The 26,541-nt window shown below is 40.9% G+C and overlaps 1 protein-coding gene across 1 annotated transcript; it reads left to right on the top strand.

The window, feature by feature from the left end:
- sv2a (synaptic vesicle glycoprotein 2A) lies at positions 1-26,541 on the top strand. Its single transcript, XM_029451054.1, is given in 13 exon segments — positions 1-27; positions 29-614; positions 10,524-10,704; positions 12,060-12,211; positions 13,577-13,710; positions 15,205-15,294; positions 16,635-16,742; positions 17,200-17,288; positions 18,051-18,215; positions 18,624-18,757; positions 22,663-22,869; positions 24,519-24,678; positions 25,836-26,541. Coding segments are annotated over 13 exon segments (2,217 nt in total). The 3' UTR covers positions 26,020-26,541.

The raw sequence follows: 26,541 nt of genomic DNA, 5'->3' as shown, positions 1-26,541 counted from the left end.
ATGGACGACGACGGGCGTTACAGAGACTGGCCGCTCAGACTTTGCCCGCGGCGCCAAGGACATTGCCAAAGTGGCCAAGAAACAGGTCGGCAAGAAGATGGGGCGTGGCGTGGACAAAGTCGCAGACGAGTACACCAAGCGCTCCTATAAACGCTTTGAGGAGGAAGATGATGATGAAGACTACGGTGGCGCGCCTAGCAGCAACAACGACGGATATTACCGCAATGACAGCCGGGCTAATGACGACGAAGGTCACAGCGACTCCACCGAAGGACACGACGAGGATGATGAGATCTATGAAGGGGAGTACCAGGGCATCCCCAGGGCTGACTCGGGCAAGGCCGGCAGCATGGATGGCGTGACGGCTGCCCAGGCACAGCAGTTCAGGGATCTGTCAGCCTACGAGGGGGAGAGGAGGAAAGACCAGGAGGAGCTGGCCCAGCAGTACGAGACCATCCTGCAGGAGTGCGGCCACGGGAAGTTCCAGTGGACGCTCTACTTTGTCCTGGGGCTGGCGTTGATGGCGGATGGCGTGGAGATCTTTGTGGTCGGCTTCGTTCTGCCCAGCGCAGAGAAGGACATGTGTCTATCTGAGCCCAACAAGGGCATGCTTGGTAAGATTTCCAGATATCTTGCTTCCAAATAGAATAAAAAATGAGTTACAATACATCCTTCTATAAAAAATAACATTTAAAAATGCACGGCAGGAGGGATTACACCAGGGATACCAGGGGCCACTTAATAAACAAACGATAGTATTTACCAGATAAAATGAATAAACATTGAAAGACCCATACCTCATGTATCTTTGAAATGATTTATTCTCATATTAACCAAACTTTTTCACTAAATTAACTTATAAATCAGATATTTTACTGTGAGAGCTGCAGCTGCATTTTAGTTGTAAATGCTTTACTACTAATATTAAACATAACTGGAACATCTTCGATTCTGCAATCTCTCAAATGTTGGAATGATTCATAAACATAAAGTTTATTATGCCCATTTGTGAATCAGTTTATTTTCAATGTGAATTAGAAAATGCCCGTAAATTGAGTATCACTGTCTGAGGCCTGCACACATGATCACTCTGCAATACCAACTTCTGTTTCTGTCCACTGAGCAACTGTCTTCTACTCCTCTACGTCGTCTTTGTCCTTACTCTGTTTGTATTCGTCTAAGTGCCTTCTTTGGGAGTTTATGGCAATGCTTCACATTTTATCTCTCTCTTATCTTAGCAGTTACCTTTTGCAGTTTATCCCCCAGTAATTGCTTTTCTACAGCCTCGTCACCAGAGAAACTGCAGCTATTTAACATTCAACTGCCCGTGCAGCCTCTGAACAGCAGTAGAATTTAAATCAGGTTCTGAAGATGATTGTGGGCACTGTTTGTTTTTATTCAAAATGCACCATGTACTATATTTGTCTTCCTCCTCGCAGTATACATGCTGAACGTCTGTCGCTTTGCCCACTGCACAGCATACAGCATACAGACAAACACCTCGTGATAGTTTCCTATCCTCAGGGCCGATGTCCAATCAGAGACCAAACCTGGCCACCATCTGTCACTGGCTGCCCGGCTAGGACTCCGTTAACAAGGGCCAAAGTCTACTGGGGATAACGCCTTCAAACATACCGTTTCTTTACGTAAAGAACTTGGATTTAAAGTATGCATTTATTTAAACGTGTCAGGAGATACAGGTGGAAAGATCTTCCGCATAAAGAGAGCTTTAAAACTAAAGCTTGCTAGTGGAAAAAAAAGATGTCAAGCATTATTGATCTCAAACATGAAAAACTAGAAGGGCACTCAGAACGCAGACATCTGCCAAGTGAAAAATAATCCTAAATGATATGGGTTCCTTCTTGGCTCATGCTACACCCTTCCACAAAGTATTTCCCTAATCATGCATCTTTAGTTGGTTGTTGAAAGAAGAAAGGATTTTTGGGAAATTTAGTAAATATACTTCCCTCACTGAAGTAGACATTTACAGCCTGAAATGCGGATTTTTTTTTTTTAATTCAAAATGGTAGAAAATGTAGTTTAGCTGAACTACAAATGCTGCTGAATCCACATTATCCAAACTTAAAAACATGATTTGATGGGAGAATTGGAGCAAAAGTTCTGCGGAGCTGAATAAATCCAAATATTAGTGACCTAAGCGTTACAATATCTTGACGTGGACTCAAATGTTCAATTGCAGAATTACATTTTTGATGAATCAGAATTTCCAGTGCACCAGTCGGGCTGTTGTTTGTTATTGAGCGTCTGTGCTGTTGCACTGTGCAATGAACATCATGGATTCGGCCAGAACATTTGAATTAAAAAAATAATAATAATTTGATCTGAACAATTCAATTTAACATAGTTCCAATCCAGAGCATGAAACTGACGCTGCACAGAGAGTTTATAGCTACTGCTCATTTTCAACTCTTGTCCCTCGTTGGACGTTTATGTGTACAGTGTAATTAAAATATGCTGCTTTCAGTATCATAAAACCACAATACACTGCAAGCATGGAAATACAATACAATACACATCACACAATAAAAAGCATGGTCATTTACAATGTAATTACTAGCTTTCAGTTAATGTGTTCCAGAGTTGACAGAAATCTGATTGTCCAAATGTAGATCTACAATGTGATATTTTACAGTTGCCATTCAACATGCTCCTGTTACTCTTTTACTGTGTTGTCTTTGGAAATATCTGGAATTCAGACTGATTCTTTTTTTAAGAGGTCACAAGTTTGGATTTAGATTTTCTCTTACTCTTCGATAAAGAAGAGTTTGCCGATCAAGTACAGCTGTGTCCCTTTTTAAAGCTTTAGAGTGGACGTGTCTGCTGCTGGTCTTTCTGCTTTCACGCTTTCCTCTTTGACCACAGTAACTACCAGGCAATACCCTACTAGTATTGGGTAACACTGTGCAGTGTTCTCTCTGTTTATACAGGAAAATAGGAACACACACACACACATACACACGCGCGCACACACACGCGCAGTACATTTGGCATGCATCCATGCCTTTAATTGGTTACTGGCGTGTGTGTGTGTGATTTTCCCGGTGCTGCATGCACAGCACAAGGTATGGATTGCAGTGCAGACATGTAGAGGGACTAGACTTTGTGTCTGTCTGCTCGTACATAACAAAATAACAATATGCATGTGTAGGTGCGTGTGTGTCATGTATTACATACATTCAGTAAAAGTCCATTCATGGAAGATAAAATATTATTTTTCAGATAAAACATTGTAAAAAGTACAATATTTCCCTATGTAATGTGGCAGCGTATTCGTATAAGTAAGTCTTATCAAATGGGAAAACCCAACTACTGCTTCTAACATTACGTCTCTCTCACCCTCCCCACTCTCGATCGGGCCCAATTCCCTCCCGTTTCCCTCTTACACAACACGCCTGGCTCATGCTAGAGAGCCTCCTTTGCTCGTGCCTCTCTGCATCCCATGATTCCTAGTGTCCTCTCACACAACCTCCATGCTCATCCTCACCCTCTTCTACTCCACACGGTTAAATAGAGCTTCCTCTGCCGTCACAGTGCCAGCCTCTTTAACCTGACGGTGTGTGTGTGTGTGTGTGTGCATGTGTGCATGTGTGCACACTATGTACACTGTATATGTGTGCAGTGTGTGACAGAGTGTGCCTGCATATGTGTGTACACTGTATATGTGTGTACGTGTGTACACTGTATATGTGTGCAGAGTGTGCCTGCATATGTGTGAGGGGTAATTGCCTGCTGAATATGAACTCCCCTGCAGCCGAAAGCAATCAGATGTATTCAGAGGCAAACACATATCTGCTAGTTGGGGGGAAAAATCCTTCTCTCTCTCATTTCTGACTTTGTTACATGTGTTGTAAGTACAGATCCCAGATCTCATATTCATTGCATGTTTCCTAGCAACATGGAAATTAAGGAAAGTAAAAGCAGAAAAGACAGTGAGTCTTTCAAATGACCGCAGCAATGCCTGTGTGTTGAGCTAGAGGAGACACTTTCACAGGCAGCAGGGGAGGTTGTCATTGATTTGTCCTTGTTGTGAAGCTGCAGAGGTTGCATCTGCACTGTGGTTGGTTTGCCATAATGGGAAGAAGAAAGTGGGCTTTGCTACATGCAGCAGCTCTGGAAGGATTTATTTGTTTTATTGTTTTATTTTTAGGTTGCTGGAAAGGAATGAAATAAACAATGATTTATAATGATTCCTGACGATGTGTTTGAGTTGAGGAGATCTGTGACTACATACGGACACAATATCCAGCATTTCTACTGCATCAATTAAGAGATATGCAATTTACTTTTATGGCACCTCAAATATTCAGGGTCTCAGAGAATATCTGAAATGCATAACGTTAATGTTCAAGTTTGTTTCTTGTAAATTTATGATTTATTTCCTAGTAAATGTTCTACTTTATTTTTTTATTTAAAATGTACAACTTTAATCTTTAATATAATGAGGTTTTTATTGCAATATTACTCCGATCCCCAGGCCCGTCATTATTTTTAAATGACCTACAATAGCCCCAATACGGCATCGTGTATACATCTCCATTGCACATAATTATTTTTGACACTTCCAGCCATACTGGATTTTACATACACATTACATACTCCATATTCTTCAGGAGCTATAATCTTTGCGGCTATAAGCACAATTAGCCTGTTTCTTTGACAAAGCTATTGCACAGTTGCTCCTGAGGCTAAAAGAAACATTTGTCTCTTTGGCCTTTTAATGAACATAGAATCAAGAGCTGAGATTAAGGGTGAAGGGTGATACATTTGTACATTTATGGTGTCATAATTTGGATTATACAAAAAAAACGTTTATATTTTCACACTTTATATTCATTTTAATTTTATTTGCTGAAAGTGACTGAATTATGGACTAGAAATATACCTAAAAAAAGTAATAATTAAAATAAAGAAACTTATATTAATACTGAAAAATGGGATTGATGATTAACTGACTTTAATAAGAAGAATATTAATTGAAATGTACAGTATAAATAAATAAATGTAGTATTAATGCCAGTAAAACAAAACAGCATAGCAAAATAATTGTATTAAGTGAGTATTGCACAGTTGAGATGTACATAAATGCATTATTGTGATATACAGGGCCAGTCTATTGGGGGGAGAGTTGAAAAGTTTGATTGACAGGCAGGAATCTGTGGAATGAGTCTAAATAATAGTAGATAAATGTTAAAGCTGTTATACTGCAAACAAACCAGAAAACAAATAAGCATTGCTATAATAGATGCATTAAAATACCACATGAACAAAATCAACTTCTTTTAAAACGAGCATAAATCAGTAAAGGGAAGTGTTGCACCACCAGTCCACGTCCGCGTTCCAAATGGAGCAATGTTTATCTTCACCCCCTGAAGGTGTGTTTGTTTGGGATGAAAATCTGCATTCACATCACAACACTCGCTGTCACAGGGTGAGGCTGCTGCGCCTGTTTTTCAGCTTTCAGTGGTTAGCAGTGAGGAGTGCGATGGCTGACTGGCCAGCTCGACTGATGAAGGACTGCGTTCTCCTCTGGTGCTGAAGAGCCTCAGCCCACGACGGCTCATTCAAAACGCCCTGGGCGTTCTGGCAGAAAGGGAAAACCGGCTATTAATAGTGGCCCCCGTGCTCTGCCCCCTCCCTCACTCATGTACACAGACACACAACCCTCCAGTGGCACACTCTTTTTCTTTCCATGTTCATGCACAAACACACACACACACACACACACACACACTACCCTGGAGCCTTTGGGAGCTCTGTCACCGCGCAGGCTGGCCACCATCCTCCCCTCCTCCTCCTCGTCCTCTTTTCTTTTTTTCCCCCTGCTCTTGTCTCTTCCACGTTCTCCATCCTCCCCTCCCCCCACTTCCTCTCCAGAGTAACGAGGTGCTCAGCTATCTGAGGACTCCTGCGTCTCCTCTCTCTTGTCCCTTCACTCCTCATCCTGCTCCTCTCTTCTCACTTCTCATTTTGTGTCAGCTCTGTCTAAAAAATAAATAAATAAATCATTACTGTTAGGTTTACCAATCAATTGGAAGTCATAGTAAATATTGAATAAATGTAGATGCAGAAGTGTGGTGAAAAAACCTCGACCAATAGACACAATCCATTATCTAAGTTGTTAAATCGTAAAACAAATAAAACACGCAACAATATTTGGCATCTTATTGCTGCTGGATATTTAAAAAATGCAAACGCTGATGAGAGCAGAGTCATGCGTCACCCTCAAACTGTGTGATGGCCTTTGAATGTCATTGTTGTTGTTTTCCCGACACTGAAAATAGAAAAATACAAATGCCAAATGTACTGTACGCTCAGAAAACAGCCGCTCAATATTTTGTACAAAGGGATTTACTGTAGCAGAAGTAAACAGTTGCTTATTTACACATCCAGGAGTTACTGAACAACGTGATTGTTTATGTCAGTGCTCATTCTCCTTTTAGCACAGCCTGACCCAAACACTGGGCTGAAAGATGCTATGAACCTCATACCCTTTTTTATGGTGGATCATTAGGTAAAATTAGACATCTGTGAAAAATATACATGTGCTCCTCTTGTGCTTTCTCTATTATTATAGATAAACTTGACTGTAGAAAAGAAAGTTAAACTCACAAACTCTTTCATCACTTAATATCTCTGATTACCCTAAATGGTTGTTTTGCTGATCTAGCTTTTGGACAAGCTTTCCACATACGTTTGTCTCAATAAAGAAAGTCAGTCTCTATTGTCTTACAAGAAGATACTTCACTGGCACCAGGAAGTGGACTCCACACGTCAAAAGGCCGCAGGTCTGCTTAGCCCTTTCCACACATGCAGTATGATACTATTGGTTAAACACAAAGCTACACACAGAGCTACCCATACATATGTATTCAAATATCTTCCTCTCCGCCTCAGACAGACGTAACGCTTTACATGCTTGTCCCTGAAATGTTACTGCTTTCATTCACAACGCAGCCAGGCAGGCATTTTCCCTGTTACTACGTCTTGAGGTTGGGAATTGGAGGTACAGACTTTGAATCTCGATCCCTCTTAACCTCTTCATTTTAACCAATAGAACAAGGTTATGAAGTTATTGCTCTTTTCTTATCTTGTTTGCTCCTCAAAACACCAAAATCCAGTCTCCACCAGTTACCAACAAGCGTATACACACCAAGGTGTGTTGTATTCTGCCACAACTACCAATCATCTATTTAGCCTCTGCGATAAATTGGGACGTATTTTATCCTTGAGCTAAACGCAACTTCTAACAAGCCACACATAGACAAACGTGAGCCGGCCGAATGTGACGACAGAGGGAGATAGAGAGGGTGAGATAATGATCCGGTACAGCGAGTGCTGAAAATGGAGACGGGTCAGCACAGATTCTTCAGGCTTGAGAAGCTATAGTGGCCATTATGTTCATTGTGGCTGTCCGTCTGTTCATCAACCTCGTTGCTGCTGCATTGCGGCGACGGCTATTGAGCCCAGTCATCATCGCTGACTCGTTGTGGCTGCTTTGAGCTGTATTGTCAGCCGTCTTTCTGCCCTGCCAGGGTGAAACACACACACACGCACACGCACACGCACACGCACACACACTCATTTTTCCCCCTTTAATTTTGGGGTTTCTTTTAGGAAGTTTTTCCTTGTGCGATGCGAGGGTCTGAGGACAGAGGGTGTCGTAACCTGTACAGTCTGTAAAGCACACTGAGACAAATGTATAATTTGTGATATTGGGCTATACAAATAAATTTGATTTGATTTGACACACACACACACACACACACTTTTTCTATCATGGAAACGGGGCAACATATGCACACAAAGAATCTCCTGCAATCAACCATAAAAAGAGACTGAATGTCACCTTCTTTGCCAATTCAGCACTGCTGTGTTTACACAGAAATACGCAGACAGACAGATGGAGGGAATGAGTCACAAACACACCGTTACTGTATCAGGGCATCAAATGTTCTTTCATCCAAAGTAAAAGGAAACCCCTCTTCATATTATCCCAAGTCAAGAACATCCATCCTCAGTGCTAAACTCGGCTTTCTCTCCCTTGATAGTGTAATTCGAGCAAAAGACAAACTGTGTCCAACTTCATCATCCCAGCAGTTCGCTTGTTAGACTGCATGATGGATGATCCTAGCTGATCAAACAGATCAGTATAAAACCCATGTAGGCGTCCTCTTCGGAATTCTTGTGTCAATAAGCGACCCCATGATGGTTTATCTGTCTGGTTCATTCACACCGTTTAGCAGTATGAAGCCGGGGCGGATCCTGTGTCTTTTGCAGTAAACACTATCAGCTGTTGTGCAGAGATTCCCATCGGGTACAGAAACAAGTTGTGGCCTCGTCGGTGCTGCTTGTCTCCTTGATTGTTGGTGCTCTGAGGCAAAGGGCAGCGTACAGCAAGCTGGTAATTACAACCAAATTTAGCGGTTAATAAACGGTGACAAGCAGAATGAGGCATATTGCAGGAGTATTGTCTAAAAAAAAAAAAATTCCACCAACACTGTTTGTGTGGCCCAGCGTTGCCAGATGTAAGATAATAATCGTATTTGTTTGACTGTAAGGTTGTCCTTCTCTCTCCTGCTGCTCAACGTTCATTAGAAAAGAGTTTGCATGAGAGTTTGCCTGGAATACACAGTACACCCAGTTATTTATTTAATTAGCTTATGGCCTTAACTGTGTCCATGCAGGATATGAACGGGCTTCCAGTAATAGTAGGCTTTTACAAAGAAAGTCAGACTGATGAACTAATGGATACATACTGTATCTCCTTACATGCATTATAGCTAGATCAGCTTTAAAAAAACAAAAAAAAATAAAGTAATAAAATAAGTGTTTTTGGAAGATTACACATTTAAGTCTATTTGTTCTGTTATATCTCTTACGATCCTAAAAATATGATAATTTTAGTGATGAACGTTTCCCATCTTGTATTTCTGGATTGGCCGTTTTATAAGTGAAGTGAAGATGGTTAAGTGAAACTCTTAAAGGTAAACCTACCATAAAGTCAAATGCCAATCCGCTTTCTAACCACCACACAAACACGAACACTGATTACACTAAATGTTTCTTTCACGTCTTGAGTCAACAGCAGTCGACAAAACAATTCAAACTCAATGGTCGTATTCATCCATATCGTACGACTCGCACCGCCAAGATTTACGTTCAGTCAGTGCCGATGCAGAAATGAGTGTGTCCTTTATGTGGCGAGGAGATAAGGGTGTGGACGCGTGTAGATTGAAATCAATTCTAGACCTTTTAAAACAGCACTTGAAAAAAACAATCTCAAATCAATTGAGCTGGTTGAAAGCTCTGGAACAAACGGACCTTGAGTTGAGGTTTCGTCAATTCGTCCGCCATTTGTATGCCTGCAGTAATGAGGTATTGTATTGGTTTATTGGCACACGATGTTAAATTGATCTAAGAATCAACCAAATCGATGCCTGTGTTGATTGTCCAATCAGAATGCAGTATTTGACATAGCTGTAGGGTTCAGTGGAGATACACGTCTTCATGCTAGATGCTTTTTACATACAGAAAACTGAGAAGGAGATTTTGAACGCAGACGTCAAGGCGAGGCACTGAACGGCGACCCTTTCCTCCTTATTCATTCAGGAGTCATCTTACCAATGACTCGTGTCACTGCAGACTCGGGGAGCGAGGAGACTGTTGACAGGATGTCAATAAGGCAGCGATTGCCAGCAAACTGGTGCGTGTTTGTGTGTGTGAACATCATGTCTTCAGAAAGCTAGACAGAGAGACAGAGAGAGGCTGGCCTGGATAAACACATTAGATGTGAGTCATGTTAGCACTTCTAACGGGAACGAAAGGAGATAACCACCATTTTAACCTCTTTGCGTTGGCTTTCAGCTTGTTTTAGAATAGATTTTAACATTAAGTTTACTTCTTTTAAACTCTCTATGATTCTAGCACAGGTGAGATTTTTGCCTGCTCACCTTAGATCCTGCAACAAAATAGTTCTCTGGTCTAGACTTACCCCAGAGAATCATTAGAAATACCTATTTTAAACTCCTACCTAAGCCCAGGAGGTTATGTTGCTTTGGTTTGTTTGTCTGCAGGATTACGGAAAAACTACTTACCCGTATTTCATGAAACTTGGTGGAAGGGTGTAACAAGGAAGAACCTATTACATTTTGGAGCAGATCCGTATCATGGGGCACTTATTATTGTTCACTTGGACATTTGGCCTCGGCGGAGGTCTGCGCTGTCCGAGTAATAATAATCTCGACCCCCACCCCTCTGCCGTGGTACTTCTCTCTGTTTCGTGCTTTCTGCAAAAATACTTCAGTAGTCAAAAAAAGACGCCTAATGGGCTAATTGACTGGACATGGGACATCTAATGAGAGTGCAAATGTGGGCTGGAAGTAATATCAATGAGTTTACTGATGAGAAATAACTCTGTATCATGCCCTTCCTCTCTTTGAAATCCTCATTATCTCGTCCCATCACATGGCTCCATGACTTTGCTTCCCTCTTCCTGTCTCCAGGTTTGATCGTGTACCTGGGGATGATGGTCGGGGCCTTCGTGTGGGGCGGCCTGGCTGACCGGATTGGCCGACGGCAGACCCTCCTCATCTCCCTCTCCATCAACAGCGTGTTTGCCTTCTTCTCGTCATTCGTCCAGGGCTACGTCTCCTTCCTCTTCTGCCGCCTGGCCTCTGGTGTGGGGTAAGAAGACACATGAGTCACACAGAGCCGACAGTGAGACTGTCACGACCACTGTGTCACATCAGTTATCTTGACAAGCAGAGCAAAGCCATATGGACAGATAAAAATACTCAGCGTATATCTCTGTAAAACATTTTGGATACGAGATATCCAAAATTCCTAATATGTCAGCACGAATGTTCAACCTGGCCTCATCTAATGTTCATATTTCTATTCCAGAAATGTATGCAAATTAGCACGTATTTAATAAGATAATGCCTCATTTGCATATTTAAAGATACAAATTCAAGACACTTAAAATAAGAAAGAAAATTATTTTATGTAAGTAATCAACCGGGGACGTTTCATGGTGATATATTAGTTACAATATTTACTCTCGTCACCTGCAGTGTTGGATTTTCTGTTTTCCGTCATGTTATTCACTTATGTGAACAGCTTCCACACAACGAGCCTGCTCTGACCTTTTTTTTGGTAGAAGTTGGGTGTAAAGGCGTATAAATGTAGCTCCTGTCACACTCCTTATTTGAAATGAATAATTCACGGCTTCCTGCATTCTGGTCTCCTAAGGCTATTTCTGCCGATGTTATTGAAGAGGCCTTTGCAAAATCGTTGCGAAAAGGCAGCTCTTGCTTTGATTGTCAAGGTTTTCGGGTCGATCCTTAATTCTAAAATTTGGTACAGACGTTTATGTTTCCCCACAGGATGAACTGCGATTACTTTGACTTGTTTTATTATTAGCTTCCTGCTGCAGAGGTTGCCCATGCCCATATTTAATAGAAATAGTGTAGCTCAGATAAAAAAGATGCGACTGCTCTCCCCAGACTGTGGAACCGTAAGTCTGTAGTTGTTCTGGTGAAATGAGCATAGTGACCTATTCGTTCTGGACATTGCTGCCATTTGCAGTGTGGTGAACTTTAACCTTTTTCTAAATCAAGTCATTGTTTTATCAATCTCTGCCCCTGTCACTGCAGGGCTCTGAGTCTGAATACAGTATGTTCCTGTTCATACCAGAGGATAAAGATTGTGCTAGTGATTGCAGTAAGCCATTATTGGTTGTTTTTAATACTTAATCTTAATTCTAAATCAGCTACAAGGCTGCTCAGTCTCTTATATGTCCTGCTGCTTTTTCTCCTTCTCTTTTGATTCATCCTTTCTGTTTTTACTTTCCCCTCCTCGCTCCCTTTTGTTGTTTTTCTTTTCACTCTTCTTCCATGGACCCATTACCTCATGTATTTCCTTTTCCTATTTGCCACCTTTTTTAAATAACCCTTGTCATCTCTTTTGCTTTTGTCTTTTGTCTGGTGTTTCTCCTCTCTCTTATCTAATTTAATTTAATTCCTGCCTTTGCTCTACAGTATTGGCGGCTCCATCCCCATCGTGTTTTCCTATTACTCCGAGTTCCTGGCCCAGGAGAAGCGAGGAGAGCATCTGAGCTGGCTCTGCATGTTCTGGATGATCGGTGGTATCTACGCCTCCGCCATGGCCTGGGCCATCATCCCACACTACGGTGAGAAAAACAAAGAGATCACACAGGCAGGAAATCACTGTCCAAGGCAATATGTTGCTTCATGTGTCAGATAGCTGCACAGCTTTCTGTGGAGACACCATTTCCATAAGACAGTGGTGGAAAGTTAAAGTTAAAAACATTTACGCAAGTAGCCTGCTGTACTTAAGCACACTTTTGAGGTACTTGGAGTTAAGGGTATAATATGTGACATTTCCGCAATAACATATTTAAAAACGACTAGACCCGCATTATATATTTTGTAGAGCTGTGTGATTATCCCAAAAGTTTTCATTTGAATCCATGTACAGTTTCATATCCCCCTTGTATGGCCAGCATTGTGGCTGTCTGCCAGAAGATACATACACGATCCATTTTTTTTTTATCTTGGTTGTTTTTAACTTTATATTTTTACCGGATGAAGGATTTTAGTCATTGTACATATGAATCTTATGGTTTATTTGAGCGGAGGAGACAAATAATGACCCCACCAAACTCTTTTGCTATTGTTTTGATTGAGAGCCCCCTAGTGGCAGGAAATGACATATTCTGTGTTTAATAACTTCCTTTTTTGAAATGCATATTGTACAGTTCAACTCAATTCCTTTCAACCTTATTGATCTGTCTCAGTCACATTGCACAGAAAAGTAAAATAGTGGTTAATGGGAGAGCAACCTAAAAATGAAGCGCATTTTACAAATCACTTTTAATGACCAGACTGTTACAGTATGATAGAGGAAGCTTCTTGTGCATGCAATTCAAGTCTAGCAGCTGCCTCTGACCTCTCTCTCTCTCTCTCTCTCTCTCTCTCTCTCTCTCTGTCTCTGTCTCTGTCTCTGTCTCTGTCTCTCTCTCTGTCTCTGTCTCTGTCTCTCTCTCTCTGTCTCTGTCTCTCTCTGTCTCTCTCTCTATTTTTCTCTCTCTCTTTCTCTTCTCTCTATCTCTCTGTCTCTCTCTCTTTCTCTCTCTCTTTCTCTCTCTCTCTCTTTCTTTCTTTCTCTCTCTCTTTCTCTGTCTCTGTCTCTCTCTCTCTCTGTCTCTCTCTCTGTCTCTCTCTGTCTCTCTCTGTCTCTCTCTCTATTTTTCTCTCTCTCTTTCTCTTCTCTCTCTCTCTCTGTCTCTCTGTCTCTCTTTTTCTTCTTTCTCTCTCTCTCTCTCTCTTTCTCTGTCTCTGTCTCTGTCTCTCTCTCTCTCTCTCTCTCTCTCTCTCTCTGTCTCTGTCTCTGTCTCTGTCTCTGTCTCTCTCTCTCTCTCTTTCGCTCTCTCTCTTTTCTTCTTCTCTCTCTCTCTCTCTTTTTCTTTCTCTCTCTCTCTCTCTTTCTCTTCTCTTCTCTTTCTCTTCTCTTTCTCTTTCTCTTTCTCATTTAGGCTGGAGTTTCCAGATGGGCTCGGCCTACCAATTCCATAGCTGGCGTGTCTTTGTGTTGGTGTGTGCCTTACCTTCTGTGGCAGCCATCTCTGCCCTCACCACCATGCCAGAGAGCCCCCGCTTCTTCCTGGAGGTGAGCCTGTCAGCTCTCTCCACATTCAGGAAACATTATTTGAATACATTGAATGCAGAAACAATCTTGAAAACAGAAAGTGAAAGACGCGGTGTTGCAGACGACAAAGTGCTGCTTACACACTTTTCCAGAATATATTTGAATAAATAAATATGTGCATATGCTGGAGCAGGCTGAACAGCAAGGTATTGTAAGATAAATATATTACCTCTGAAGTTTTGTATTCCTATTTAGTATATTTCAAATATTGACACACCAAAAAGTAAACAGGGAAGTTAAAGATGAAGCACAAGAGTTGTTTAAAAAATAACATGACACAAATATAACATGAAATAATACCAATACAAAATAAACAAATACATGCATAATTATAGGGATGGAAAGGGAATATGTTATTCTTATTGTTATCAACAATAATAATACTACAATAAAAAAACACAATATATGCACAAGAGTTTTAAGATGATTTGTATTTAAGATGTTTTAAAATGTTGGATATATGAAGGAGCATTTTGCAGCGGGTATACAGTGTGTGGATGTGTGCTGGTGATTATTGCCATAATGATGATAAAATAATAATAGATTATTACCGTCCCAATATTACAGAACCTTTGTTTATGTGCTGCTTTTAATTATCATAACCACAGCAGATGATATGTAGTCCCATCACTGGGTTATACAAACAGAAACTCTTACATCAGTAAGATGTTCCTGCATGGTTTTCTATTCGGTTTAACGCTGACGTTAAGTCCCCTGTTGTCACACGTACCCACCCACCTGTGATGCATCAGAAGGCATCAGTGTAAAGGAAGTAAATTAAATTGCAGCTGGTTAAAGAGATAAAGAACGTTTCCACATAAAATACTGCATTATATGTTTAATTTAGACGTAACGTCGTCTAGGCTGTGATTGAATCATTGCTTTAAGTCTCTCAGCACGTCATGTCCTTGAGCCTGAAGGGAATAGTTAGATGAGATGAGACAGTTTCCATCTTCTCATCTAATGCTCGATAAGAAAGTGAATTTGCGTATTTTCCAAATTTAAAAATGATTCTTTAAAGCTTACGCCACATATGCACCAGTGAAAGTATACGCATGTGAAGCAGAAGTTGCTAAATAAATTCTATTTGTTTAACAAAATCGGGCAAAGCTGTGTCAAGGTTTTTAAAATCTTTATTTTCACCTCTTGTAAAATGGTAACATATTCCTTAATGAATAATTCCACTTTTGAATGTTGACTTTCAGTAAAATTGAGGATTAATTTCTCCAAAGGTTTTATTGCGTCACTTATGTTTGTCACTCGCATCACAGCGTCTAACAAATGTTTAATTATTGAATCATAACATCACTCTAACACCAAATCCCTTACCAGAAAAAAAAAAAAAAGGCTTCACAAGCTGTACCTGCTGATAACCTTTCATGCCCCCCTGCAGTTTCCATTTCCAGGGGGTGCAACATGTCAATTTGCTTCTTCTTTTTTCTCTCTCTCCTCCAGAATGGGAAACATGACGAGGCGTGGATGATTCTGAAGCAGGTCCATGACACCAACATGAGGGCCAAGGGTTACCCAGAGAGGGTCTTCTCTGTAAGTCACGCTCAATCTTCACACAGTGCACGTGTGTCTGTCTGCAGGCTAATACACGGCAGCAGGTGTTGAGCTCTGTGCTGCATACAATTTGCATATTAATCGAGTTAAAACAGATTTTCTTTTTTACTACTGTAATCTCTTAAAGCCACACAGTTTATATTAATACTTAAATGGAATATGGTGACAAAAATACTTTATTACGTCGTCTTACTCCATCAATGAGTAAAACTATCATAACTGGCTGTGTTTAATAGATCGTAGTGTTAATGGTTAGACATTAGGTTGAGCTGGTGCCTCATCATTATTATTAAGTGGAGCTTTTTTATTGTCTAACGGGTTGTGTGTCTTTTATGGGAGAGCTTATTTACCAGCTGATGTAAATCTGCTGGACTGGTTGGAAAATTAAAAAACGAATTTGGGTTGTGTCTAATATCACATGCAGAGGACAATAAGTACATGTATAGTGTCCCGTCACTATAAACAAATAGAACATTTGAAAGAATAATAATAATATTATGTAGGCCTAATATAGGTTGTGATGCCTTGAGAGCTCTGGAGGTGTGGGTGCAGGACAATGAAGACAGCAAAGTGTTGTTTTCCAACTTAAATCCAGCGTATTCAGTCTTCTAATTAGTGGTGGGCGGATCGATTTAAAATATCGATGTATCGATACCGACCAATACTTGCGTGATAAGATCGATTCTTAAGTTTCTCTTCTTTACGTTCAGTACACAACTCCCGTTAAACCTTTGTGGTTTTGCATGTGCACTGCAAACTAAGTAAGTATTAACACCGCTCCTCTCGCTCACTTCACGCTCATCATTATCATTTATCATTATCTGACGTATTAGCCCTGCTGACTGGAGGGTTTGCAGGCCGGTGGCTTGTAGTACCTGCTGCATCCACCAGGAGGAAATGTATCTCCCGTCCATGACACTACCTCTCATGACATCACAATGTATAAACATGCATAACACACCAGAAATATCCATATACATATATAAACCTACAAATACACAGATGCGTACATATACTGTATACATATTAACATACCAAAAGTTATATAAACAGCGTGCAAATCATATTCTTTCTTCCTATAACCATGTTACTCAAGCTGTGGGACAAATTATAAGCTATCTTGGAGTGAATCTTTGTCTAATCGCTGCCATCCACACAGTCAGGTTGTTCATAAAGTTATTTTTTATAATGCCAGACATCTCTTTAATCTATTAGGTCTCTGACTATCTTCCCATTTTAAAGTCAATTGAACACATTTACCAATCAGTAAAAATGTCACTTAAATCTAAATATTGAATGATTTGTGCTGTTGCTTCCAGGTGACCACCATCAAAACGGTGAAGCCGATGGATGACCTGGTGAACTTGGGCGACGGCGCCGCCTGGCATCAGAAATGGAGGATAACGCTCACTACACTTTTCCACCAGGTGACAGTTTTGTTTTTTTCACTGTTTAATATTTAGAAATATGAACTCCTCTATCCCACCAAATATTCAAACCATTAAAGCATCACAAATAAATATTATGATCAAGAGAATCCACGTTATTATTTTAATCGGTGTTAAATGAAATGCCATTTATTTGTTTGTTATGTCGTTCAAACAAACAAATCAGTCAGAACTGCGATTTTAAAATTTAGCAAGACTGCTCAGCTCAGGCTTTATTTATCTCTTTGTCTTTGTGGACGCTGTGTATTTAGTGACGGGACGTGTTTGTCTCTCACTGTGTGCTGCTGAGGCTTTGTTTGCTCTAAGCCTGGAAAGGCCATAATGTGTAATTCTTGCAACTGATGGAAAGAAACTTGTTTTCAGAGACGTCCGGTGTATGTTTAGTTTTTCTCTCTGTGCTTCAACTGTGTCTGTGTTCATGTGTGTGTTCCTTCAGGTTTGGAGTAATTTCCAGGCTATTTTCTCCCCCGAGTACCGCCGCACCACCTACATGATGATGGCCGTGTGGTTCTCTATGTCCTTCAGGTAAGATGAGGTTAAAGAACTGTGCACTAATGCAGCTCTTGAGACTTGCAGTACAGTACACACTACCCAGTGACGTCCAGGTATTTGCTTCTTGCTAGCGTTGATCACAACAGTATTATTGTTGTTGTTTGCTGGCGATCTCAATGCACAGGGAGCGCTCATTTGTCCAACATTATCTCCTGCCCATGACATGGCCATGCTGTTTCAGTACAAGTGAATGTCCATCTTGGTCAGAAGAAAATAAGCAAACAACCAAGAAGCAGAAGCACAAGAGATTAAAATATAAGCACCTTCTTCCTCTAAACTTAAAGTGGAGGAAGACGTTTTTAGATCCTGTACTTAAGTTAGCAAAGCGTTATAATCATTTTACATTGGTTATGTGACAGACTATGTCTTGGCAACCGTTTAGAGCCGAGAAATAGTGTGGCAGATTGTCGCTTTTACACTACAGTTATTGAATACAGATAAAAAAGATGCAGATTTAGTTGATGTTGCACAGTGCCAGGCTAGCGGTTTTCCACTGTTTCCAGTATTTGTGCTAAGCTAAGCTAACTGACTGCCGGTTGTAGTTTCATATTTAAAAGACAAGTGTGAGAGTGGCATCAATCTTTTTCATCTAGCTCTCATCCAGATAACTAATAATAACTAAGAATGTTCATGCACACAGTAACAATGGAGGTATCCTCTTTGTCTGGCGGCCTGTTAGGTTTGTTGTTTTTGTGACAGCAGCACCTTCACTTTCTCTCTCTCCTCCTCGTGCAGCTACTACGGGCTGACAGTGTGGTTCCCCGACATGATCAAGTACCTGCAGAAGCAGGACTACGCCTCGCGCACCAAGTTTTTTGCCAAGGAGAAAGTAGAACATGTCACCTTTAACTTCACCCTGGAAAACCAGGTCCATCGCCAGGGAGTGTACTTCAACGACAAGTGAGTCCGCTGCTTCCTCTCGTTAATGTTGGCCTGTCGAATGAGGGCAAACTCATTTTGAATTATGTTACGTGCCTTTTTTATTCCAAAAATATTTATGTTTTACATATCTCTAAAATTTGGTGGATGAATGTCTTCCCAAAGTGTTAATACTTTGTGGTGGATGACAACAAACCAGATGAAAATATGAATGAGGCTTCAGCAAAATGTTTCATTCTGAGCATTTGAGAAGCTTGTTTGTGTTTAACAAGCCTGTATTTGATATTTCCTATTTAACCTGAACTCAGCATGTGGTTTGAGTTGTAAATAATTCAAACAGTTTCTCAATCTCTTTGCATTTTTTCTTTTTGTCTCCCGTGCTCCATCTATTCGTTGTCTCTTTGCCTCCATTTCTTGATTCCATTTCAGGTTTATGAACCTGAAAATGAGATCTATGGTGTTTGAGGACTCGCTGTTTGAGGAGTGTTACTTCGAGGACATCACCTCCAGCAACACCTTCTTCAAGAACTGCACCTTCATCGCCACCCTCTTCTACAACACAGGTAGGACACACACACACACACACACACACACACACACACACACACACACACACACACACACACACACACAACATTTCTACTTTGACTTAATTGAACAACAGTGTTGTAGGTTGTAAACAACAGCGTTTATTAGATCATAGTGTGAGAATGTAGTTTTGTTTAATCTGATGTTCACGTAGGCTACATGAAGAGTTGAAGCCTCGTGCGTAAAGGGGGCCACTCCAGTGCGGTTAGTTTACTTTTCAAAAAGGTTTTAGTGGGAGCGAGACGGACGATGCAAACAGCACTAATTTACTGTACGTTAGCATTTTCCTGGACTTTGTCCGTGCTTCATCCTGCAAAGTTTGAGGACAGATTCACACCGGAGAGTAAGATTCAAACGTATGTGCAAGTATCAGATATGCCGTACGCACCTTTTGTTATCTAAATTATTCAATAAAAATATAGGTAGCCTTTTGGTTTGGATGTGAAACTTGGAAAATTAAATTTAAGCTCCTGGCGCGCTCTGTCCATGGTGCTGATATAACCCTACACCAGTCTTTCTCAAAGAGTGGTCCGAGTGACCCCTAGTGGTCCGTGAGTATATTGGTAAAATGTCACATTTGAAATTAATATATAAGTTTAAAGTGTTTCTCAAACTGTTTAAAAATGACTAGTTATACTAGAGCAGGGGTGGGGAACCTTTTTCCTATCAAGGGCCATTTCAATTTTATAACATCATTCGAGGGCCATACTAGTTATTGAACTCATAACCTCTGCTAAAAGAATTAAGACGCAGCCCATTCATTTCACCTGTCTTTCATGCTGTGCATAAAAAGCTACTTTTTTATCCTTTCTGTTTTATCTCTCCATGTTTGTATGTTCTGCTCTGCAGAGAGCTGCCTGTTGGGCCAAACTCCGCCGAAGAGCGTTAACTTTATCCAAACGCACTCGTCCTTTCAGCTCGTGCAGTTCGGCATGTTTCGTGCAGTAATGACGCTCGAGGTTATTCTTTTTCATCACTGCAAGCGCGTCCGCACAAAGAAGGCACACTGGCCCTTTACTTCCACAAAGAAATAACCGTTCGTCCATTTCTCCTGGAAAGTGCGACATTCCCCATCCACCTTTCTCTTTGTTACACTCGCCACGCTGCGTTCACTGATGTCAATGACAGGCTCGTTTAATATTGAAGTTTTTTGACATGACGTGACCATGTGATGACACGTTCCACTCGAGTTGTGTTCAAGGACCCTGACCTTGACCAGGAAAAACAGTCAGTCGGAGTTTCCCCACCCCTCCCTGGACTATAGTGTAGCATAGATGTAGCCTAGCTACGTAGATTTGTTTTATGATCTTACGTCATAAATGATCTGTGCGGTCAACTGACGAGATGGATCGATGGCTCAAGACAGGGTCAAAGAAAATTAAATGAATCTGACACGACTGTGAAGGTTCATCGTCCTGGTGCAGGTGATTCCAGCAGCTACAACAAGTGGTTTTGTGTGCGTTACTGAGTCCCAGGAGAGCGGTTCGCCGTGTAACCACCACCCGGCTGAAAGCTGTGACACTCGGCTTGAACGTGGAAAGTCCCGCGCTAAAGTGAAAAGAAAATATCACAGCGACTACATAAGATTTGGATTTTTTTTGGACTGGAGATGAAGAGGATCCCAATCCACACTGTGTTTTGGGCTATGAGTCGTTGGCGAACGAGGCTATGAAACCCGCCAAGCTCAAGCGACATTTTGCGTATCTCTCAGTAGCAAACGATGTTGCTGTGGGTAAGTTAGTGCTCTGTTTGCTCAGACATAAACGCAGTAATAAATATAGTCTACGTTTCATATGATGTGTAACATCTATCAGCATTTACCGTTGAAATCGCATATGAACGAAATGCTTGTAGAATCCGTAGTTGTATTTGTATTGTTGATTTAATGTGTGAACAAACGATATAGAGAAGGTCACATGAAGCTGTCATTATGCTTTAATTTGTAATATATTGTTGGAGTGGTAAGCAGGCCTATTGTTTTTGGATATTTGGGGAGTTAAGTGGTCCTTGGTCTGGAAAAAGGACCTCTTTCAGTACGACGGACTGAAAAATAGGGAGACACTTTTCTCCTTATTTTCCAACCTGACGTACGGTCAGATAATTTACGTGACTGGACGTGTGATGTTGGACCACTTAGGAGGAGACCCTTGCCTGTGATCTTTTGTCTTTGATATTTAAAGTTTATATATAGATCAATGTATCTTCCACGTTTGTGAAGAGTCTTGTAAAACTCTATAAACGCATTAGACTTAATCTCAATCCCAGTTAATTGAAGATACACATAGATCAATTTATCCTTCGCGTTTGTGAAGTCTTGTAAAACTTCACAACAATACTTAAATATTAGAAGAGTCAACTACTCAATTCAACTCCCAAGCCAGAATTGCAGGTTTTGGCCCAAGCATCAATTATGGATCATCCGTCCATGACTGGAACAAGAATTACACGTTTGTCTGCGGTACAAGCAACAATTGCTTATTCATCCATGGTCGTAGAACAAACTGTATCTGTTTTCACCCAGTCTATAGAAACTATTTCATTGATTATCTATTTGTCCCAAGGAATAGTTACACCACTTTTATTCTGGGCTAGATTACTATATACAGGAGAAAGAGCATCTTTTTTCGCCCGGGCTAGAGCAACAAGGAGGAGGAGGAACTGGTAGTTCAACAAGGTCAACTTTTTTCAATCCGACCCAAGCAAGACTTACGTCTCTTTCATCCAGTGTCCGAGCACGAAAAGCAGCTGTTGTCTCCTGGACCAGAGCAAGAATTGCTGCTGGTTTGTTTTTTGCGATCAGCCTCGCTTCTCATACACTCCTCAGGTATGTTGCAGCTGCTTTTTCCAGGCAACTAAGAAGAACAGCAACTGTGATTTCCAGAGCCCGTACAAGAGTTGCACTTTTCTTTTCCAGAGCACGAGAAAGGATTCACGCTTTCCTTGACAGGGTCAGAGCAAACATTGCAGAAATCATTGTAGCCATATTTCAACGGTTTGAATAGCAACTTTTTTCAGGCCTGCCACTGTTTTACATGTCACGATGAGCGCAAAATGAGGTGAACTAATTCCATACAAGACATCAAAATGATATTCCCTACTCACAGGTCTACATCAACAGGGCTTTCCTCCGATGATGGTGGCAGATAGCAGTGGCATTATGGGTTTACTCCGGGTGCTCCGGTTTCCTCCCACATTCTTAATTATAAATACATTTATAAAATCTTTAACCATTATGTGATTCAAGTTTTTTCAAAGTGTATTATTGGCACACACACTTAAGTTTAGAATAAACATTCATCATTAGAAACTGTGGTCGAACCATTTGTGTGAAATGTTCTCTGGGTTTGTGTAGCACAAATCTGAACACATTATCAAAATCGGTCAGTTTTACTTTTATTATATTTAGTCTTTAGTCTGCTCAATGACTAATATGTTAAAAACAATTGCTGTATCTTATAAACTAAGATGCACAATCAAGTATTTGTTATCTATGAACTCATAAGTTAAATGTAAGATTTCTACACATATGCAGTGTAAAAAATATTTTATATGGAAGACATTTAATAAACACAATGTTATGACTTTGACTATTGACAAAAGTGTGATTTTCATGTGATCTAAAACATTCAAAGCATGTCTACCAGATTTCAAGACTTTAGACCCATCAGAACACTGGGTGTGGCATTGTTCTTTATCATAGGTCCTGCTAGTCTGTCGGTACAAATAGTTCTGACTTTACTTCCTGCGGGTGTTACAAATGCCCAACATTAATAGCAGATTATTCATCTTTTCTACTCATCCTATCAGAAAGCTTTCTAATCAACCGCTTCACCTCTGCTCCCTTCTGTCTCCCGCCATCCTCCACCTCATTTCTCCTCAGATCTCTTCAAGTACAGGTTGGTCGGCTGCAAACTCATCAACAGCACTTTCCTACACAACAAAGAAGGCTGCCTGCTCAGTGACGTCAGTGACGAGAACAATGCCTACATGGTCTACTTTGTCAGTTTCCTGGGCACCTTGGCTGTGTTGCCAGGCAACATCGTCTCTGCGCTGCTCATGGACAAGATCGGACGGTTGAGGATGCTAGGTAATATGAGCGCTGGGCCGAATTACTCAATACACCATGTGTATTGAAAGAAAAGTACAGTGGGAGTTACAGGGAATACTTCACCCAGAGAATTACCATTTGTATATCAATTACCTGTATTTACTCACCCTGTGTTAACTTGAATTATTAAAGAAATCTTGAAGATTAAAGTACCAAAGATAATTGCAGTATAATCCAAGTTTAATTTATCCAGTTGTATCCTCACCACTTTCTCCAAACACATGCATTTTTGCTAGACTTTGGGCTCTTCCGACTCAAATGGTAAAAAGTAATGTGCCTGCGCAAGCATGAGAAGTGTTTTAGTGAAAATGCATGTGTTTGGGAAATAATGGGCATAAGTTCTGAGGTTATAAACGGATGTTTCGGTATAGTTTTGCTGTTGTTATACGGCCCCATTTACTTAAATTCATCTAGACTTTTCTCAGTTTTTCGATTTTTCGTTCACCGTGCAGGAATACGAGAAAAACAAAGACTTCTTCAAGAATTCAAGGTCACACAGTCTGAATAATTGATATTCAAATGGTCATTGTGTTAAAAGACATTTAAAAACACCCTCCTCTACATTACAAACCTTGGGCTCTGCGTTAAAGGCAGGCAGACTAAACTAACATTGCCCTCATAAATATGTTTAAAAGAAATTAGGATAGTATAGTGGTTGCTACTGTGACCTCCCATAAAGAAGGGATAAGGTTCGCTGTTCCCCAGCTAATTACGTGGTTGCCTCATGTGAGCGTTCCCTGCTCACGATCAGGACAATGACCGAACGGAGAGAAGGGATGAGGTTCTGACAACAGTTTATTTATAATTCCCGTTCAGCCTTTTCAGGCACTCCACACACAATGTCCTCTGCGAATAGGTACGGGCCAACTCTGCTTAGCTTCCAAGATCTCCAGAGCTTGGGCTTGTTCAGTGAGGTATGGCCGTCAGCTCCACGTTGACGGTCCGGGACCCAGCCTACTGCATGAAGAACGGAACCAGGCCATCAGCGTGCTTTTATTATGTGACTGATTACCTGATTCCGTTACAGACTGTACAGGTTACGACACCCTCTGTCCTTAGACCCTCGCATCGCACAAGGAAAAACTTCCTAAAAGAAACCCCAAAATTAAAGGGGGACAAATGGAAGAAACCTCAGGGAGAGCAACTGAGGAGGGATCCCTCTCCCAGGACGGACAGACGTGCAATAGATGTTGTGTGTACAGGATAAACGACATAGTACAAATACAACATTTGACAGAAATGATGTTGGGTTGAAAAAGAGAAAGTTTGGATGAATCCAGGAAAATTATTTGCAATGGTGTTGAGAAGTAAAACAATGCTTTCAAACTAAATAACTAACAATAACAATACAGGTAAAAAGTTTGTTCTCTTACTTTAAAGCTGAAATACAGGATAATAAACATGCTATGGAGTAGATAACCCAATTGTAAAGATAAATAGGCTACAGTGGAGTATAACTTTTTTTATTGAATAACTAAATAAACCAAATAAAATTACAGTTAAAAGTATTTTCAATCAATTAATATAACATCTGAAATAAGGCCTTTTGCAGATGCAGGTTTTCCTTCCATTTTTATTCAAACGCTCTTTCCCTCCACCTTTCTTTTTCTCCCTTTGTCTACCTCCAGCGGGCTCCAGTGTGATCTCTTGCATCAGCTGTTTCTTCCTGTCCTTTGGCAACAGCGAGTCAGCCATGATTGCTCTGCTCTGCCTGTTCGGGGGAATCAGCATCGCTTCCTGGAACGCCCTGGATGTGCTGACCGTCGAACTCTACCCCTCTGACAAGAGGTAGGCAATTTAAGCATGCCCTGAAATCTCCTTGACACCACAAAGACACGGTCAGTGGTGCTGAATGACGTGTCATGATGTCAGAACAGAAGCCCTGCAATGATTGGTCTGATCGGCTTCCAGGGATGGATGACTTTGTGGGGTGAAATCATTGGTGGGGCATGTGATGTAAAGCACTTTGCTGTCTTGTTGCCACCTAATAATGGCTTTAGTAGGATGTGCCCTTAGTGCAATGCAACCATGATGCAACATAAGATAAGATAAGATATGAGTAGTGCATAATTCAAGCATTTTACCAATGCAAGAACATGGATCTTTTGTGTTGCCCCTCTGTATTCATGTGAGAACAGCTTTTGAGTTTTCATTTTATAAGATGTATCTCCACCTTGTGGTCATATACAGTCCATACAGCCTTCACATGAATGCTGTGTAAATGAAGATTCAACTCTGAGACTCACTTGAACTGTTAACCTCTCTATTTGGGATACAAAGTGAAAGATGAATCTTCTGTTGCTCTATAATTCTAATGCTTTTCTTCTTTTGGTTTTTATTTTATTCCTTATCAAAAGGACAGTTCACTCCAAAATCCAAAATATATATATATCTTTCCTGTTACATGTACATCAATCTAGATTGTCTTGGTGTGAGTTGCAAAGTGTTTGAGATATATCTGCCGTACAGATGTCTGCCTTCTCTCCAATATAATAGAACTAGATGGCACTCGGCTTGTGGTTCTCAAAGTGCCAAAAAGTACATTTGCCAAAACTCAACATCAATGTTTCTTTCCAGAGAATCCACTGACCTTGTTGTGAGCAGCTTCCTACGAAAACTATTTTCTTCATGTATCTTTATCACAGCAGGGAAGGAAGCGTGCATCTACTCAGCGCGCTCACGTTACAGCTCAGCTGAGGAGGACGGCAGTAATGTTTACATCTCATGCTGTCCTGAGCACAAGCCTCTAGTCCATAGATGCACTATACCTTCTACACTCTGCAACTAAAACATAATCGAGGGGTCTAGATTGATAAATAGCACTAACGGTAAAAGTATAAAATATGTATTTTTGTTTTTGGGGTGAACTGTCCCTTTAATATATTATCAAACAACAGACATTAACCTGACTATGTACTCTTTTTCTGCCCCCTCTCTTTTCTCAGAACAACGGCATTTGGCTTCCTCAACGCCCTCTGTAAATTAGCGGCTGTTTTAGGCATAAGCATCTTTACCTCGTTCGTTGGTATCACCAAGGCGGTGCCCATCCTCTTTGCCTCGGGGGCGCTGGCGGCGGGTAGTTTTCTGGCCCTTAAACTACCAGAGACGCGGGGTCAGGTGCTGCAATAGTGTGGTGCCAACAACTTTCCGGAGGGCAGAAGAGTTTTCACCACACTTTGAATGAACAGCCCAAGAGCCCTCAAAGTCCATCTCTAACCCCCCCCCTCATAATGATAGAGTAAAGTTTGTACACATAGCACAACGCAGGAGAGCGACTCAGATCTGCTGTAAATATTTGGGATTGGTGATTATTTGATAGTGAAGCTGTGACAAACCATTAGAACGCCTGAATAAACGTTGAGCTGAAACAAATTGCTGATTATTGCTCAAAATTGGTTCAGAGGCAAAAGTTATATGAACATTTTCAGTGAGAGCATGACATTTAAATCCCCTGCAATATAATAGTACATTTAGATTTGGCCAATATAAGTACATACACCTGGGGTTGGAGGTCAGGGGATGGAGGTTCTTGATAATGAGCCATGCAAATAGACTGACCACTAGACATTGTTACAGAGTTCTCTGTAGTCACCTCCATTCTTCTGAGCAAATTCAACTCACCTGTCAAATCTTGAGTACTTTGCCAGTGTT

Source organism: Cottoperca gobio, chromosome 16 (genome assembly GCF_900634415.1).
Source record: "Cottoperca gobio chromosome 16, fCotGob3.1, whole genome shotgun sequence".
Lineage (NCBI taxonomy): Eukaryota > Metazoa > Chordata > Actinopteri > Perciformes > Bovichtidae > Cottoperca > Cottoperca gobio.
The sequence above is the reverse complement of the archived record's forward strand: the minus strand, read 5'-3'. Positions and strand labels throughout refer to the sequence as shown.